The sequence below is a fragment of the Staurois parvus genome, unplaced genomic scaffold (genome assembly GCF_062004578.1).
Source record: "Staurois parvus isolate SC_StPar_1 unplaced genomic scaffold, SC_StPar_1.0 ptg000175l, whole genome shotgun sequence".
Taxonomy (NCBI): domain Eukaryota; kingdom Metazoa; phylum Chordata; class Amphibia; order Anura; family Ranidae; genus Staurois; species Staurois parvus.
This window is the reverse complement of record NW_028317971.1, coordinates 6,754,587-6,775,002: the sequence shown is the minus strand read 5'-3', so window position 1 is coordinate 6,775,002 and position 20,416 is coordinate 6,754,587. Positions and strand designations below refer to the sequence as shown.

The window sequence follows — 20,416 nt, the reverse complement described above, 5'->3', positions numbered from 1 at the left end:
TTCTAAATATACCCCTAGCCAAAAGATCACTTTGGATAGATTAGCCAGGCTTGATTTTTTCATAAGAGAAGAGAACTGTTCCCAAGATGAGACACCAGGTGTGCATGCCTGTGCCAATATATAAACATATGTGTCATATAAGGTCAGGTGTGTGAAGCTCTTTATAGCCATCAGACCATTACAATGGTCAATATGATGTCTATCATCAGTTCAAGCGTGACCAAGGCTTTAAAAGGCAGGAGCTATAGTCATTGTTGATACTTTCACAATATCCTAGGGCAGTAATTATTTTTTAAAGTTTAACTCCTGGCAAACAGCTAAATGCATGGTTATAAAAGTATGAACTGTGTTGTCTGCCAAATTACTTTGAATCACAAAAATGACTTGATAGAATTAGAACACTTCTGCTAGACAGACCACCCAGGAGGATGACATTTTTTTCTGTTAAGTGTTAAGGAATATATTGGTGTCATCTCCCCACTCAAATCTTGCTATTTTACAATGGGGTAATGCTGATAAGTCAACTTTGATTTTTCACGCTTTCAGCCTGTTTATGTAAAAGAGTTAGATTGGCTCTTAGTGCTGCCCCTCCCTCTCCCAGTCAAGAGTACTGCTCTGCAGAGGTTACAGGAAGCGGACATCAAGACGGAGTTACGTAGTTGTGTGTAAGAATACATTATTTGCAATATTTTAGAAACAACAAACATCCAAATGTTAAGCATACCTTTGTCTGAATTGCTAAAGGCCCCTCTAAAGGAGCCACCCATCCTCACGTCACCATCTTGAAGATCCTCCAGCACCAGCTCACGGACAGGAATTGGTTGTCTGTACACTTGATAGTACTGACGCTCGTTCCGTGTAATCGGACGTGTTAGAACCAGAATATCTTGAAACATGAAGAGGTACAGCTTCTGTGAAGAAAAAAAAAAAAAAAAAAGACTTTGTAATACAAAACAAAACCTACTAGGAGCAAAAATATAACAGCTCTACTTTCAGTCCAAATAAAATATAAGAAGATTCCTCCAAGAACTAGAAGTTTTCAATATTTATGCATTTTATTTGAAACAATCTAAAAGGAAAATAAGACTTAAAAGAATTTAGAACTCATAACTTCCAGACTTTGAAGGCATATCTGAACGATTACTTAAGCCTTTGTATTCTATTTAGTTTTGCGCTCTGGCTAAACCCAATGTTTACTTTGCAAATGAAAATCTTATATATAACAAGTGCAGTTTGATATACTGCTTCATCAAACAAATATACATTTCTGTCATAGCACCCTGGAAATACTATAAAAGATGTACTTTGCTGTGACCAATAGAATTGAGAATTGTGCTGTTTTGCAATGTAGGATTGTATTTTAAAAGACTTAAGTGATATCCTGCTTTCTTTTTAGATATATAGTTTAGGTAAGACGACATCCCCTATCACTACAGCAGGTGTAAAGTGTCACACAAGCAGGGAATGTGCACTGCTAAAGTGATCGATTGCTTATCCAGTCACCATACAATCTATCAAAGATAAACCATCTGTACTATCTGATTGCATATTATCCTAAGATCACTTACATGGCCATTTTTATTCTTCAGCTCGCCATGACATAGAAGGGATTTGCTTGATTCTATCCGGGGATCTCTTTGTTTGTCATCCAGATACTCCAGCTTGTCAATGTAATACTGACATTCAGACTCTCCCTTTTTCAAGTTAATGTCTGCAAGCACTCCTTGGATTAAGCACAGCTGCAAAATAATACAAACTGTTTTAGTGACACAAAATCAGAATGCAAATAGGTTTCATCGTTAAAAATTCTAGTGCCAAGGATTGTGAGATGTTTTTGGTAATGCATAAGGCTACAAACATACATCCCATGTCACACTAGTGATTTTGGCCACACACCTTCTCTTATAGTGTCTTTCTTGCTAGAGTTCAAAATTCTGCAGTATTATGGTGGAGTTGGAATTCAGTTTCCAATAGAGCAGCAGATGAGGTGTCGCTAGCAGAAGAATCAATAGTGTGACATGGGCATTAGAATTAAACAAAAAAAACAAAAAAAAAAAACCCAAAAGAGACAAAAAAAAAAAAAAAAATCCAAACAATCAGTAAATCCTAAAGCCATTTGATTAAACGAAGCATATTCTGTGTGAACTTACAGCTTCTTCCAAACTCTTGCCATCAGGATGCTCGTTAGGAGTGTGTCGAAGAATCTCTTTCAGTAGCAGGGGATATTTCACCAAGCGGCTTCTGGGAATATCAAGAAAGCTCCAGAGGTCTAGCTTGCGACTAAATGGCGATTCCAGACATCGCTGCAGAAAGTCCTGAACACGCCTGTCCAACTTCTTTTGGTCTAGCAGAGCTTTGGCAGCAAGCTGGTTACTGCAATACCTCTTGTATGCATTTAAACGAGGTAGCTGGTGACACAAAATACATTGTCCTGGTTAGCTGTATGCATAACAATGTCAGAAAAAAAAACACCATGTAAAGCAATATTTAACTTTTTGTTCCTGAAAACCATGGATGCAAGATAAAATACAGGATTAGCAACTGAAATGCCTGCAACACTTACCCAATTAACAAGAATATGGCCGATTTGCCCAACAGTCCCGTCTGCCCTTGTTGCATCTCTAAGTTTTGCAAGAAATTCTGAAATAAAAAAGGAGGGGAAAAAAATGAAGACATTCAAACACATGCAAGAAGAGATAAATGGATAAAACATATCTGGTATAGATTTGACATACCTTCATGTAGAGGTATGTAAGCATCAAGGTCTCCAAATATCTGTGCAAGCTCCTCCTCTGACATAATGGATAGTTTCAACATTGGATCATGGTAGGCCTTTCTTGCCAACTTGAGGTCTTCAATCAGGTCTTGCTCCCCTCTGGTCATTTCATAAATAGCCTTTAAACCAATCAAAAGCATGTGTGAGAATATAATCATGATTTCAAGATCTAAGAGCCAACTGGAAAATAGATTACTACCACAAAGACTAGTTTTTATTCAAATAGTCAACCCTGAGCAGATAGGAGTCTCTCAAAGTAAAGTCAACAACTTTATCAAAACCTACTTTACACGTGGTTTACTCTCCTTTTGATACATTTCACACCAGTAGGTGTTTCTCCATTATTCACTTAACAATACAAACTAAACTATTTCCACCTGCTTCCTTCAGCAATTAAATGGTGTTACAATCTGTGATTAACTGTGCCATTAACATTAAATGTAAGGCTTAGCTCAAAATATACCTCCTGTCGTTTAATTTCTTTGGTGCTCAGTGTTTCTTTCATATTGACATCTAACATCTCAGACCACAGAATGCTATTCCTTCTTTTTGGAGGGGTAGGGGCAGCCATCTTGCTACAGGCCTTGCTTGTACTGTTTGGAGACTTGTTGTCAGCACGCATGGTGAATGACTGATAGGGAAAATCAAAAAGAAATCCATAATTGTGATGAAAGCCATTGTTCAAAAAACATTAAGACATATTAACATTTCATATATAGGAAATCATGTTGCAACCACCAAGATAAGCTTCAGAACAAAATGTTTGTACGTATATGGAACTACTTTACTCCTGTGACATAGTCGTAGTTTAAAAAAAAATTATTTACCATACATAATACGACAGCACCAGTTAGATATTTACCTGGATAGTTTGGCCAAAGCGCCGAACTGCGCCATTTCTCACAGGAGATATTAAATTTGCTAACGATGTTACACGTGCAAGAGGCCGTACTCTCTTATTGCTGGGTTCCTACAAAAGCAAAAAAAACACACATTGCTTTAATCAAGATGAAGCAAAATAGTTTTTTTTATGCCCTGAAGCTAGAAAAATGCTCTCAAATCACAGATATTCTCAAACACAAATAAATATGAAATGCTAACCAGCACACACTGGAACGTAGACAATACAGACTGAATGCAGTTTAGTCTGTCTGCACGCAAGCTGTATTAACCAGAACAACAAAAGTAATCCAAGTAACTGTTCAAAGGGCAGTCTCTTCATGCAGAAACATCTCTAACATTCCTAAGTGAAGCGTTTGCAGAATTAGCTGGAGCTGAACTAATGTTAAAAGTCAAGCAAACATAGAAAGCTAAAGAATAGCCTATAGAAACAACTTCTTAAAATCCATGATCATCTATAAGAGTTGCTCCTCTTTAAACCCTCTGAAGCATTTTGTGCTAGTAGTCTGCAAGCTCTGAAGAAGTCACAGACAAGGGCAGGTTCTGCAACATGGATGATTGTGATAGCACAATCTTAACACTTAACGTTCGTTAAAACACTTCTACATAGCCGCACAGACATGAAAACATTCTGATATAGCCCTGTCTCATACAAGGTGTTCTATTGTTGCGATACAAACAGATCTGCTCCAATGTATTCAGCTACGAATACGTTTTACATACAATAAACATCCCTTTGAGAGCTAGTCATCTACACTACGAATCAAGGAACATTGATCACAAGCCCCTCTGTCCAAACGACCTAACTTTAGGTCAAAGAAACAATATGCAGCAATAAAAATGCAGGACCACAAGTCAACATTTTTTTAAACATGCCACCAATAAAGAAAACTACTAATCTCACTTATTTTTCATGTATCACAGTACACAAAGCATATGGCAAGTGTTTACATATAATAATCTCAACAAGTTGACTAAAATGTAGAGTAAAGATATCCATACAACAAATTTATTTGTCCTGGGACTTTGACTTCTCTTTTAAAGTTACAGCAAGAGAGAAGTTCTCCACACAATGGACAATGGTTTTCTATGCCCAGTGAAAGACAGGTGTTAACATCTTAAGGACACATATGTCAGCTTCACATTACAGGAGAACCAACACAAGTCGTAAGGGCACATTTTTAACATTCGGCTCGTAGAAGACAAGGGTTCTCTTGTTTTAAATAAAGAAAAGTTTGCCATCAAGACCTAAAGCACTTGCTCTATAGGACAGGAGGCTGTAAAAATAGTAGCAACCTAGAAAACTGGTTTAGCCTGAATCTCATCCTACGTCAAGGATCTTTAGCAGGCACCATAAGTAAGCAAAAACGGCAGGAAAATACATTCAAACAAAATGTAAAATCGACAATTAAAAAAACAAAAAGGCTTATTAAAAATCTACCAAACTGCAGTTACATATTTCATACAATGCAAAGAAAAAAAAAAAAAAAAAAAAAACCAGCAAAAAAAAAAAAAAAAAAAAAAATGTAATTTCTATAGAAAAAAAATTTAAAAAAAAAAAAAAAAAAAAAAAAAGTTGGTTGCATTAAGATATTACGAACTTTAATCATCTACATTTATCGTATATGAACTTCAATTTATGCACAATAAGCCCCTTATAATGGTTTAGCAAACATTCATAGACAAGTGCAAAGTCACACAACCACTCGGCATCCAGGGCCCAGCATAAGCTTACTAAAAAAAAATCAGCATAAATCTAACTATAACCCACAGACTGACAAAATGCAAACAAAAAAAAAAAACCACACAAACAAAAAGTACAAATCATAGAAAACTGTCAGCAGCCAGTTTGTAGTCCTACACATTCTTCAACACAAGCGAACACTTTGTTCCTTTCTTGAAAGGATGCATTGAGGGAAAACCTCACTTCAAACAATTATATAGACAAGAAATGACTAGAAAACACAAACTGATACTTTAGATAAGTCAGTTTAATGGGATATAAAAGCAAGGCTTTGTTGAGAAGGAAAAGGAGAAAAGATTCCCAATTTAACACACAAGTTAAACAACTCTCCAACAGCTGAAAGCACATTTTCATTGAAAACTCTACATAAAGAAGGCAGTAAGTGCCTTGAAATCAGGATGCAAACCCAAGAACACTTCCTCTCTTAATATACGATGCTACAGACAGGACATTCTAGCACTTGTTGAGCCGTTTACAAAATGGAAATGTACACTTCTACGGCTTCAGCTCAAATACAAATGTTACGACCCGGCTTCTAAAACTTTAATGTAGCAACTGGCAGTGATGAGAGATGTCTTCAGAAATGTACACACATTAGATCACAGATACTACAGAGAAGCCTATACTTAGGATAAATATAAAAAGTAGCTTAAAAGCAAAAATGTTATTGAAAATATTTCCTTACCTCGAACTCCTTCGAAGCTGGATTCTGAACTGCTATGACCTGAATAGTCCTTTTGATAGGCAACAGACCTCCAATTTCATCATGAGCCACCATACTTTATAATATGTCCCGCACAGGAGTCGCAGCTAATCCACTTTAGAGGCTCTGCTCTGTGTGGAGCAGCTACTTGTTCATAAACTAGTCTCCGATGTGCTAAGAAACACTCACAGCTCCTTCCCATACTGCATACTTCCCTGGCTGCAACTAATGTGAGCCCTGGAAAGTCTGAGGACTGCTTTGTACTTAAAGGGGGGAGGAGCAGACCCAGCTGCCTTCTGGGCGTGTTCTCATGGACTAGCATGTCATTTGCCTGACAGCTGCTACACCTACACTCTATGGATCAAGTTACACGCCAAAGCTGGGGAACGCTCACAAAGCAGCCAGTTTCTCTTCTCTACCAGCAACCACATAAAAGAGGAACACAACTTTATCTGAGCAGTTACAGAAAAAGATACATCCGGTGTAAAATGTACATGGCATGTAATAAATTACAGGTGTTAGATACATTGAAAGAGTAAGATAGTTGCACATTTGTGCAAAGCAGGAACACACACACACGTTCCTGCACCACACACAGAACATGTATCCCTTTTGTAGCCACGTCTTTAACTGGAAGTGGCACCCAATGTACCTTGCTGAACAGCATGAGGAATCATGCAGCAATACACACGGCAAAGAATCATGCGTTTTGGTGCAGTGCATTTTTTTTTTTTTTTTTTTAAGAGTCATGCACTTATTTGGTGTGATTTAGATGCATTCAAATGTATGTGCTGCCCAACATACCTTACGGCAACACGTGTACTGCCACATCGCACAAATGTGAACCCAACCTGATGCTCAAACTTACAAAAATATTCTTTCAAACTGCTGCATCCCAATTGTATGAATACACTACATGTATGTTACACACACACACGTACAAATCTACTTAAAGTGATAAGATTGCCATTTTAACCTACAGCTTATAAGGCGATTTATCTGTAGGTTAAATGAATATTGAATGATATTCACTTGGCTGGCAGCTGGTGATGTCACCGACGCATGCGTTCTGAAGGAATGGCATACCCATGCCATTCCTTTGGAGCTCTGTGGCGTGACCATGACTCCTGCGAGCATGCGCGGAAGTGACGCCATTTGAACAGCTGCAGCCGGTGAACCCAGAAGGAAGACATAGTGAAGATGGAAGCCTCTGCAGCGGTGACAACACACCGCTGGAGGGCTTTGTTTCAAGGTAAGTCTTTCATAATGCGATGCATACTATTTATTTATTTCAGGTACTTATATAGCGCTGTCAATTTACGCAGCGCTTTACATATATATTGTACATTCACATCAGTCCCTAACCCTCAAGGGGCATACAATCTAAGGTCCCTAACTCACATTCATATACAAGGGCCAATTTAGACAGGATCCAATTAACCTACCAGCATGTCTTTGGAGTGTGGGAGGAAACCCACACAGGCACAACATGCAAACTCCAGGCAGGAGATGCCGTGGCTGGGATTCGAACCAACGACCCTAGTACTGCCAGGTGGAAGTGCTAACCATTTAGCCACTGTGCTGCCCACTAGCATATTATGCCTTTACCTTGCAGAGATAAAGCCTTTTTTTTTTTTTAATTTACTACCATTTTAAACCTATGGAACAATGCTCTTACTCTGGACCAAACTTTCTCAACCTTTTTATCATGGAGGAACCCTTGAAATAGTCTTTAGGTCTCAGGGAACCCCCTTTTAAAATAATTAGACCTACATGATCAGTAGGTTAGCCGCTTTTTCCATACATCAATGTTTCTCAAGTATTGGGGCAGACTGGACTGCACAAGTGCCCCCCCCCAGGTCTCTGTAATGCCCCTACCATCAGCCCAGACTTTGAGAAACTTATCAAGAGCAAGAAGCATCCTCAGTTTTCCCATTACTCTCTACTCTCTCAACTCTCTACTCTCTCCACCCCCACCTCCACCCAGCACCTCACTCACCGCCCTTGAGATTGCCAATCACTTCAAAAACAAGATTGACACAATTCGCAAGGACATTGCCGCAACTCACACGCCCTCTCAACCCGTCCTCCCTCACTCAGCTACCCCCTCATCACCCCTCTCCCACAGCCCCACCACTGCTCTGACCTCCACTCCCACCCCACCCCACCCTACATTCCTCATACTGAAGCTCCCCCAACACTCCACACCTTTGACCTTACTACCATCGAGGAAGTCTCCAAGATCCTCTCTGATGCCCGCCTCACCACCTGCCCCCTCGACCCTATCCCCTCACAATTCCTACGACCTCCCTCCCCCTCCATCCTACGCTCCCTCACCCACATCTTTAATCTCTCCCTCTCCTCCGGCACTTTCCCCTCCCCACTGAAGCATGCACACATCACCCCCATACTTAAAAAGCCCTCCCTGGACCCCAATGACCCGAACAACCTCAGACCCATCTCCCTGCTCCCACTTACATCTAAACTCCTCGAGCGCCTCGTCTACACCCGCCTATGCTCTCACCTCAACGACAACAACCTCCTCGATCCCCTACAGTCTGGCTTCCGCCCCCTACACTCCACCGAAACCGCCTTACTCAAACTCTCCAACGACCTTCTAACCGCCAAAGCTAAGGGCCACTATTCAGTGCTCCTACTCCTTGACCTCTCTGCGGCCTTCGACACAGTTGACCACCCCCTCCTCCTCAAAATACTACACTCCCTCGGCCTCAGAGATTCTGCTCTCTCCTGGCTCTCATCCTACCTGTCACAACGCTCTTTCAGCGTTACCTATAATGCTACCACCTCCCCCTCACTCCCCCTCTCTGTTGGGGTCCCTCAAGGCTCTGTCCTTGGGCCCCTTCTCTTCTCCATCTACACCTCCTCCCTTGGCCAACTCATACACTCTCACGGCTTCAACTACCACTTCTATGCCGATGACACACAAATCTATCTCTCAACCCCCCACCTCACCCCCTCGGTCTCTGCCCAAATCACACACCTACTGAGCGACATATCAGATCGGATGTCGCTCCACTTCCTTAAACTGAATCTCTCCAAAACGGAGCTCCTTGTCTTCCCCCAGCCCGAACCCCACCCCCCATTGACTTCTACATCACATCCAACAACGCCAATATCAAACCCGCTCTGCAGGCCAGAGTACTTGGTGTCATTCTGGACTCCAACCTATCCTTCCAGCCCCAAGTCCAATCTTTAACAAACTCGTGCAGACTCCACCTCCGCAACATCGCCAAAATCCGCACGTTCCTAACCCCAGAAACCACTAAACAGCTCATCCACTCCCTCATCATATCACGACTCGACTACTGCAACTCCCTCCTCATTGGCCTGCCTCGCCGCTGGCTATCCCCGCTTCAGTCGATCCTGAATACGGCTGCCAGACTCATTCACCTTTCCAACCGCTCCATTTCCGCCACCCCCCTCTGCCAATCCCTCCACTGGCTTCCGATTGCACAACGGATCAAATTTAAAATCCTAACACTGACGTACAAAGCTGTCCACCATACTGCCCCGAACTACATCACTGACCTAATATCCAAGTACCGCCCAGCACGCACACTCCGCTCCTCACAAGACCTCCTTCTCTCTAGTTCCCTGGTCTCCTCCTCCCATGCCCGCCTCCAGGACTTCTCCAGGGTGTCACCCATCCTCTGGAACTCCCTGCCCCAACCCATCAGATTATCACCTACTCTCCTCTCCTTTAGGCGCACCCTGAAAACCCATCTCTTCAGGGAAGCCTACCTCACCCCCTGCTAACTTGCTGACCTCCTCCACTCTTCCTACCACTCCATCCCCCACAGCTATCTCCTCCTGTACCACTATCCCATCCGTTCTAGATTGTAAGCTCGAAAGAGCAGGGCCCTCGAACCCCTCGTGTATCACATTGTATTGGTATTGTTCTGTCACATGTTCTGTCCCCCTTTGTAATGTACAGCGCTGAGTGAACTATTGGCGCTTTATAAATACTGTATAATAATTAGATCTAATTAATTTCAAATGTTTGAGTTACCGTTCATTAATTTTGGAAGAAAGACATTTGTTTACTGTTTAAACTCTTGGCACTGGCCATACGCAAATGTGCGGCCTCCCTGTGTCTGGACCTTGATGCCGAGCAGCCGCAAATTTGCGTGCAATTAAGAAACACATGTGCTGAGAGCACGCGCCCAGCGCGCTACCAGCACACATGTCTGGTACTCACGGAAAGGTCCCGATCTCCTCTTTCGATCGGGACCTTGCCCGATCATGTGACCACCGTGACAGCAAATCAAGGCAGTCATATGTCCCTAAAACCCCACCCCCTGAAACCCTTAAAAGGCTGGGAGGCGCTGGCGCCAAGGGGTTAAAAAGCACATATACAGTGCTCAGCATAAATGAGTACACCCCTTTTGAAAAGTAGGATTTTAATCAATATCTCAATGAACACAAGAACAATTTTCAAATTTTCACAAAACAGTTTTATAGAACATTTGTTTAGCTCATTACATGAAAGTAAGGTTAATGATGCAACTTATAACTTAAATCTGAGGTTTTACTCAAATTAGTTGATGCAAATATGAATACACCCCACAACAAAAACTACTCCATCTCGTATTTTGTATGACCTCCATGATTTGTAAGGACAGCACCAAGTCTTCTAGGCATGGAATTAATAAGTTGGTAACATATTGTAACATCTATCTTCTTCCATTCTTCAAGAATAACCTCTTTTAGAGCCTGGATGCTGGATGGAGAGTGATGCTCAACAGGTCTTTTCAGAATTCTCCATAGGTGTTCAATTGGGTTCAAATCAAGAGACATACTTGGCCACTGAATCACTTTCACACTGTTGTTCAGTTTTGTATCACTGTCATGCTGGAAAAGGGCACGACGATCAAGGGCACGGAGTGATGGTAGCATCTAATATAGAAAAGTACATCTGTGAATTCATGATACCATCAATGAAATGCAGCTCCCCGACACCAGCAGCACTCATGAAGCCCCAAAGAAGAACACTGCCACCACCATGTTTCACTGTAGGCACCATACATTTTTCTTTGTACCCCTCACCTTTGCAACGCCATACAGTTTGAAGCCATGAGTTCCACAAACATTTATCTTGGTCTAATCCCTCCGGGGTACAGAGTCCCAGTAGTCTTCTTTTTCAGCATGGGCCCTGGCAAATTCTAAGTGGGCTTCATTGTGCATGGGCTTTAGGAGAGGAGAGACTTCCTTCGTGATTGTCACCCATTCCTCTGCAGGGTACGCCGTATGCGAAACAATCACCCCAGTTTGGATTTCTACTGTACTTACTAGCTTTAACTAACTGCAGTGAACTTGCACATCAATTTTCATCAACCCTTCTCATCAGAAGACGCTCCTGTCGAGGTGTTAACTTCCAAGGACAGCCTGGACTTCTCTGCGAGATGATTGCAGTTCCGTCTTTGTTAAATTTCTGTATCACTTTTGCTACAATATTCTGACTAAGTAAAACTTTGCTGATCTTCTTGTAGCCTTCACCTTTTATAATATTATTTCCTTTCTCAGGCCTTGTGACATTTCTCTTCCATGTGGTACTATTGCTGACAGCACGAAATGGGGAGGGGTTTTCTGTTGACCGCTTCCAGATCATCTATAGCAGATACACTGCTACAGGATGGCACGGGTGCGCAAAATCTCACACACACACACACACACACACACACACACACACACACACACGTGTGTGTGTGTGTGATTTTGCATTTCCAGGTAGGGGGAGCAAGCCCTACCTGCGCCGTCATTCACAGCCGCAGCTGTCAATCACTGGGTCCCGGCCAGTGATTACTCGTCAGCGCCCGGTGACTGCCGAACACCTCCGATGGGGAGAACAGTTTGTAAAAAAAACAGTTCTCCCTGTCAGCACGTGCACATTGCTTTGGATGGTTGTGCACAGCACAGCCATGCAAAGCAGTGTGATTACAGTGAAGCACAAACACACGGCCCCATAGTAAAACACATCCAGCACACAGTTAACCCTTTAATCGCCCCTCATGTTAACCCCTTCCTGCCCTGTGCCATTAGTACAGTCAGTGCTTCTTTTTTTTTTTTAGCACTGATCACTGTATTGGTGTCACTGGGAATGTCAGTGACATCAAGTTAGTTCCCACCAGTGTCAGAATGCACGCAGCAGTGCCGCTATAAGTCAATGATCGCCACCATTACTAGTAAAAATAAAAAGTCCCAGTATCTATACCACCATTTGTAAACGCTATAACTTTCACGTAAACTAATTAATTTAGACGTATTGGAATTTTTTTTTAGCAAAGACATGTAGCAGAATACATTTCGGCCTAAATTTATGATGAAATTTGATTTAAAATTTTTTTTACTGGACATGTTTAATAGCAGTCAAAACATTTTTTTCCTAAAATTGTCAGTTGTTTTTTTATAGCGCAAAAAAAGAAAAAAAAACACAGGCGAATACCACCGAAAGAAAGCTCAATTCGTGGGGAAAAAAAAGGAAGTAAATATCATCTGGGTGCAACAATGCTTAACGCCAGTTAAAGTAATGCAGCGTTGTATCGCAAAAAATGGCCTGGTCAGGAAGGGGGTAAATCCTCAAGAGGGTTAAGCGGTTGCCGACCAGCAACAGCACATATACTGCAGCAGGGCGGCACAGCTGCGCAAAATCACGTATATATACACGTGATTTTGCATTTCGGTTAGGGGGTGCATGCGAGGCGCACGACCACCCTATCTGCCCGCCGATCGTGGCCACGGGTGTCAATCACCGGGTCCCGGCCGGTAATTACCCGCCGAATCCCGGCGTATACCAGCAAACATTGACAAGGAGCACGGCTTTCCAGATCAGTGTGTTACTGTGAAGCACACACACCCCCCGCGTGAAACACTCCCCTCACACAGTTAACCCTTTGATTGCCTCCAAATGTTAACCCCTTCCACCCCAATGCCATTAGTACAGTGTCAGTGTTTTTTTTTTTTTGCACTGATCACTGTATTGGTGTCACTGGGGATGTAGGTGACCCCAAATCAGCAAAAAAAACAAAAAAAGAAAAAAAAAACAGGCGATCAAATACCAACGAAAGAAAGCTCAATTCGTGGGGAAAAAAAAAGGACATAAATTTGGATTCGCACTCCCAGATAGCGTCAGATTGCCTGTCAGTACACCAGTAATCACATTTAACCCCTTGATTGCCAGGAACACGCTCATACACAAACCTCCATTGCTAGTATAGTTTCTGAACGGATCAATATCTTTGATCATATCAGCACTATACCAGTGTTCACATTAGTATAGTGTCCCCACAAACGCAGCGTTAGTGGGATCAGCCCTGGCACCTGCGTTTAGCACCTACGCTTACCCCCCCGCCTTCTCCCCCAGCAAGTGCAGTGTCAGTAGGTCACTGTCACTTGATACATTGCACACAAAACCACAGTGTTGGCAGAATCAGGCCTGATCTCTGTTAGCACTTGTCAGTAAATTTTGATGACTCTCATATGCAGCAGAGTGCCAGTACTAGTGCCACGCTACTTTTTGGTGAACTGGCAAGCACCAGCAGCCTAGTACATCCTGGTCTTTCACAAACCAGAACTGCAGTATCACTTGGTGACATGGCGAGTCCCATAAGTGTAGTAAAAGCTGGTGCGGTGGCGAGCACAAGTATTGTCCCGCAACCACCAAGAATTCGCACACAGGCCCGTAAAGCCCCTAGTATCCTTCCGGATGTGCTTGCAAATCCCGATTGGCAGCCCACAAATTGTGCAGCACCCGTACTTCCCCCATCCACTGCCCTACCTGAAATTCAGGTGGAAACAGCAAATTTAACTACTCCCTTGATTTTTTTGGAGCTGTTTTTCACGGAATATCTGTATGTATTGATTGTGGATCAAAGCATTTTATATGCATAACAATTTATCGCCGCCAACCCAAATTCAAACCTTGCCAAACCATTCGCATGGAAACCCATTACGGTTTCCGAATTTACATTTTTTTTGGGCCTAACCCTCAACATGGGCATTACTAAAAAAAAAAAAATGAACTGCGGTTGTATTGATCCACAGACCTGATTCATCATATGCCCGTGTTTTCTGCTGCCATGGCCAGGCATAGATATGAGAGTATAATGTGTTTTATGCAATTCAAAGACAATACACTCTGTTGTCCTTGAGGTGACCCTGAATTTGACCGGCTCTACAAAATTCAGCCCCTTGTAAATCACCTTAACCAAAACTTTGCAGATGTCTATACTCACCAGCAAAAAATCTGAGTTGATGAGTCCCACATTAATTTTTCTGGCCGCTTTGCATTCAAACAATTTCTCCCCTTCAAGCGTGCCAGATATGGGGTCAAGATGTAGAAGACCTGTGAGAAGGCAACAGGCTATACATATAAGTTTCGGATTTACGAGGGAAAAATTAGTCACGTGGAGCCCCCTGGATGCCCAGACTACATGGGGAGTAGTGGTAAGATAGTTTGGGACTTGGTGTCATCGGTTTTCCATATGGGGTACCACTTATACGTGGACAATTTTTATTCAAGTGTGCCACTATTTAGACATTTGTACAATCTTAGAACTGGCTCATGTGGCACCGTGCGACCTAATGTGTGCCCACCATTAGAAGTGGGTGGATACAGGGCGGTATATTCTAATGGTAGTTATACCACAATCTTTTTCTGGCAGTAATTTCTTCTCTTTTTCCCCATTCAGTCCACAGGCTGCATAAAAAAAAACAAAAGAACAAAAAACACGAACATAGCATATATACCCAACAAGGATCAGCGACGTACTGGTACATCTCTGGACTTTGAATGGTTGTACCAGGATGATGCCTACAGCTGCAGGGATCATCCTAGTATAATTTTTTTCAGCCGGCGATCGGCTTTCATGTAAAAGCAATCCTAGTGGCTAATTAGCTGCAGGATTGCTTTTACAAGCAGCGGGGGATGATGCCCCCCTCCCCCGCTGCCTTCCAAAGCCTTCTCGGGCAGTCTGGCTGCATTCTCAGGTTCCCCCAATGGAACGGGTGTTCTGCCAGCTGACTATAGAGCTGATTGGAGACCAGAATGGTGCCAATCATCTCTATAGTCTAATAAATCGGAAGCTACGAGCATTTCATCACTTCAGTTTCGCAGGATATAAACAGCGCCATTTGTAAATTGGGAAAGCATCTGATCACACCGATCTTGGTTTGATTAGATAATGTAAAGGCAGAGGAGATATCTAGAGTCTGACAGACCCCAGATTTCTCAAAAAAGAATATATGACAATGCCCATTGAAGTTATAGGGGATATTTGCATTCCCTGTGATAGCATTAGAAGTAATCAAAAAAAACAAAAATGAAAAGGGACAGTGTAAAAATAATAAAAAAAAAAGAAGAAGTAACCTCACCCCCCCTGCGTGCACACCTGTGTGCCCAAGCGTTGACCCTGTGCCGGTATGTAAACAGCAGTTGCACCATGCATGTGAGGTATCGCCGTGAACATAAGATCAAGGGCAGTAATTCTAACACTAGACCTCCTCTGTAAATCTAAAATGGTAGCTTGTAAAGGCTTTTAAACGTTGCCTTTGGATATTAAAAACGTATATGCAGTTTGTCGCAATTGCACGGGGCATGCGCAGATTTAAATCATGTCATGTTTGGTATCTATTTACTCGGTATACTATCATTTTTTATATTTTACCAAATAATTGGCCAATATATTGTGTTTTTGTGCATTAAAAGTAAAAAAAAGTGTATATTTTTTTTAAATTTAAATTTTGAAAAATCACTGCGCGAGTACCATGTGACATAAAAAATTGTAGCACCCACCATTGTATTCACTAGGGTGCCTGCTTTAAAAAATATATATAAAAATAGAATAATTTATTTTTTTACCACAAGTTTTTGGAAAATGACAAAAAAAACTTTTTTTTTTTCACAAAATTGTCACAAATGATTTACTGCTCACATGTGGAATTACTCCCCAAAATACATTCTGTTACTTCTCCAGAGTATGGGGTACCACATGTGAGAGACGTTTTGGCAGTCTAGCCAAGTACAGGACCCCAAAATTTAATAAGCTCCTTCAGGCTTTTAAAGGGCTTCATTTTCTGATTGCACTTCCTGACTACCTATCACAGTTTCGGGGGCTCTGAAATGCCAGGACCCGTTTTTGGAAAATAGACACCCCAAGGAATTTGATAAGAAGCATGGTGAGTATTTTGTAGATCTTGTTTATTGCCACAAGTTTTTGGAAAATGAAGAAAAAAAAAAAAAAACTTTTCTTTTTTTATATTTCAAAACCTTGTGAGAAAAAATGATCTGCAAAATCTGCAAAACTAACCATGCCTCTTTTTAAATTCCTTGGGGTGTCTACTTTCTAGAAAGGGGTAATTTGGGGGGTGTTTGGTGCTATCCTGGCATTTCAGGGCCTCCGAAACTGTGATAGGTAGTTAGGAAGTAAAATGAGGAAGTTACGCACGTTCAGGCTTTCAAAGTGGTCAGTGGATTTCAGGCTCCTTTATGTGGCTAGGCTCCCAAAAAGTCTCACACATGTGGTATCCCCATACTCGGTAGAAGTAGCAGAATGTATTTTGGGGGGTAATTCCACATATACCCATAGCTTGTGTGAGAAATATATCATTGAAATGACAACTTTGTGTAAAAAAACCCCCAAAAAAATGTTTTTGTAATCTTCCAGAAACTTATGGAAAGAAAAATAAATCTTCCATGGACTCAATATGCCTCTCAGCAGATAGCTTAGGGTGTCTTATTTTCCTAAAAAGGGGTCATTTGGGGGTGTTTGTACTGTCCTGGTAATTTAGCACCTCAAGAAATGTGATGGGCAGTGAGAAAGTAAAAGCTGTGTAAAGTCCATTATCTATACCATAGTTTGTAGATGCTATAACTTTCACCCAAAGCAATCAATATACACTTACTGGGATTTTTTTTTAACCAAAGTAGAACACACTTTGGCCTAAATTTATGTTTTTTTGGATATTTTTTATGACCGAAATGAGAAAATATTGTTATTTCCCCAAAAAAATGTGTTTCTTCAAAACTTTTTTTGTTTAAAGCGCCAAAAATAAAAAGCGGACAGGTGATCAAATACCACCAAAAGAAAGCTCTATGTGTGAACTAGTGCAGCGCTGTATAGCAAAAAAAAAAAAAAAAAAAAAAAAAAAAGGCGTAAATTGCTGGTATTCCTGGTAATTTAGCACCTCAAGAAATGTGATGGGCAGTGAGAAAGTAAAAGCTGTGTAAAGTCCATTATCTATACCATAGTTTGTAGACGCTATAACTTTCACACAAAGCAATCAATATACACTTAGGATTTTTTTTATCAAAAACATTTAGCAGAATACATTTTGGCCTAAATTTATAACTTTTTTAAATTTTGAGTTTACGATATCATTTTTTATAGCCGAAAGTAAAAACATATTGTTTTTTCTTCAAAATGTTTTGGTCTTTTTATAGCGCGCAAAATAGAAAGCGCACAGGTGATCAAATACCACCAAAAGAAAGCTCTATTTGTGTGAAAAAAGGACGTAAATTTTGTTTGGGTACAGCATTGCATGACCACGCAATTATCAGTTGAATTAGTGCAGCGCTGAGTAGCAAAAAGAGGCCTGGTCATTAAGGGGGGAAAATACTCTGGAGGGCAAGTGGTTAACACATCTTGCACTGTACATTGCAGTTGTTTTGTGGAATAAATTATGTTTTAGAAATTAAAGTATTTTGGGCTGTAACTCAATGACCAAGGACAAATGTGGGTCCTGAGGTTCCCCTGATTGAGAACCACTGCTGTACACGATTATGCACTTCTGGGTGGGGCGCATGCTGCTTCTGCTGTGATTTGTCACAGCACAAGCCAATCAATGGGTGCCAGCGAATGGATGACCGCTGGCACCTTTTGATTTGCGAGGAGACACACAGGACAGAGCTCTGCATTTGTAAACAATGCAGAGCTGTCCTCTCAGTGGGGATGTGCTGGATTTTGTTTCCCTGCAGAGCAGGGAATAAAATCCGGAACATCCCTTAGTAAAAACTAAATGTAAACACAAACATTGGTTTGTCACACAGTTAACCCTTTGATCGCCCTAGATGTTGAACCCCTTTCCAGCCAGTGTCTGTGTATATTATTAGCACTGATCACTGTATTAGTTTCAATGGTTCCCACAAAGTGTTAGTGGGACTGCAATGTTGCAGTGGACAATCTGACACTAAGTTGCAGATCGCCGTCATTATTAGAAAAAAAAAAAAAAATTCTAGTATATATCCCATAGTTTGTAGACGCTATAACTTTTGTGCAAACCAATCAATATACAGTATGCTTACTGGGATTTCTTTACCAAAAATATGTAGCAGAATACTTTTTGGCCTAAATGTATGAAGAAACTTGATTTTTAAAAAATTGTTATATCGTATATGTTTTATAGCAGAAAGTAAAAATGTTTTTTCCAAAATTGTCAGTCTTTTGGTTTATAGCACAGAATATAAAAAACCCAGTGGTTATCAAATACCACCAAAAGAAAGTTCTATTTGTAGGGAAAAAAAAAATATAAAAAAAATATAAACTTAATTTATGTACAGTATTGCATGACTGCACAATTGTCAATTAAAAGTATCTCAGTGCCATATAACAAAAAAATGGCCTAGTCAGGAAGGGGGGTAAATCTTCCTGAGGTCAAGTGGTTATAGAGTTTCAAATACAAGAATAAAGAATGAGGTTTACTTATTAAAATTTGTTTCATTTCATAATTATTAAGAGCCTAAAACACATACTGAGATGGTAAGCATAGAAGTGGAAATTTTTGAAAAAACTACTTGTCCAGGGACAAAATCAGGGTCACAATCTACTTGTCCAGATAAAAAAAGAAATACATTTTAACCAAAACTGTATTTAAATCAGAGGTGATTTTAGGAATGTCTGGGGCTTTTAAAAACAAAAGGGGCTTTATGGCAACTTAAATGTGTAATAATTTTAACATTGCGCTGTTTATCTCCTACTCCCTGCCTGTCTCCAGCACAGCACCAGGGGACTAGCAGGGAGGGGAGAGACCTTGCAGTGTAATGAGCACCGATTGGGTGCTTGTCCAGAAAGGGGAGTGTCCAGCTTATCCTTTATCCCTTTAGCTGCCAAAGCTGTTTTTGCATGTTTTTTTTTGCACACACTTAAAATCATTTTAGGCCTGAAGATTACACAAAACCCCCAAAACATTATATATTTTCTTAAAGCAAAGACCCTAGAGAACAAATTAGCGGTAGTTACAATTTTTTATGTCATACAATATTATCACAGAGGTCTTCGAAGTGCAAAATTTCAATAAAAAATGCTTAATTTTAGGGCACAAAAAGAGCAATAAATTACCCATTTTTTTTTGCAAACTATAAAAGTAAATAGATATCCAACATGTCAGACCTTGAATCTGTCTGCCCTTGTGAAATGGTGACAAACTTTAGTACCCTATATTTTCCCATAGGTGATGCTTTTAAAGCCCCTTATAGATCATCAGTTAGTGTTACAGAGAAGGTCTGTTGCTAGAATTACTGCTATCATTCTAGCATGTGCAGCGACATGTAACGTGTATCGCAATCGACAATTTCATGCGTAGGCACCCCGGCGTGTGCTTTTATGTTTGTATGTGCGTATATGTGGGGGTGGAAGGGCCTCAAATTTTTGGGGAGTTATGTGCTTGGGTGTAACTTTAGTTTTTTACAATTTACAATTTTTGTAACTCAACTTTTTTTTCATCAGATAGGAGACAAAAAAGTCCACTATGTGATGATTTTTGGTGACAGGTTCTCTTTATTGAGAAATCCAGGGTCTAAAAGACCCTGGATGTTTCCCCTGTATTCTACTGGATGTAATGCAGTGCACATCGCACTGTATTACAATCTTTCCCGGCCTCGATGCCCAGGAAATACTTCAATGGGGACCAGGATGTGACGTCATAACATCACTTCCAGGTCAGGACAAGAAGGTGAGGGGAGCGAGTGTTCTTTCTCCTCTACCCAATGGCACTCCCTGAACAGGTCCCGGGCCCGCAGATGGACAAGAGGAGCCCGAGAGACAGTGGGCAGGATGGCGGTTTGTGGAAAGGGGGGGCTGTGTGGAAGCAATCGGCGGCACTGCTGCTGCCCGAATGCTTCCACTTGACAGGTGAGCCCTGCTGCTTTCCAGCAGCAGGCCTAAAGGTTAAAAGAAGCTATCTGCCCGGCACCCGGAACTACATGTTCCGGGCGATACAAATTGAACATCCCTGGATCCTGCATATACTGTAAAGGTCAGTGTAGAATTGACCCTGCACA

General features: G+C 41.2%; 1 protein-coding gene across 2 annotated transcripts in view; it reads right to left on the bottom strand.

The window, feature by feature from the left end:
• The window catches only part of NET1 (neuroepithelial cell transforming 1), a 56,629-nt gene that overhangs the window by 2,697 nt on the left and 33,516 nt on the right, over nt 1–20,416 (bottom strand). The window contains exons 1-8 of one of the 2 annotated variants that reach the window (XM_089676886.1): nt 6,106–6,369; nt 3,639–3,746; nt 3,240–3,407; nt 2,736–2,895; nt 2,564–2,640; nt 2,151–2,408; nt 1,569–1,739; nt 725–911 (exon numbers count right to left, since the gene is read on the bottom strand). In XM_089676886.1, coding sequence (XP_089533012.1) covers nt 725–911; nt 1,569–1,739; nt 2,151–2,408; nt 2,564–2,640; nt 2,736–2,895; nt 3,240–3,407; nt 3,639–3,746; nt 6,106–6,198 — 1,222 coding nt within the window. In that variant the 5' untranslated portion in view covers nt 6,199–6,369. Of the gene's footprint in view, nt 1–724; nt 912–1,568; nt 1,740–2,150; nt 2,409–2,563; nt 2,641–2,735; nt 2,896–3,239; nt 3,408–3,638; nt 3,747–6,105; nt 6,370–20,416 lie in introns of those variants that run through there. The other variant, XM_089676885.1, reaches the window with a different exon arrangement.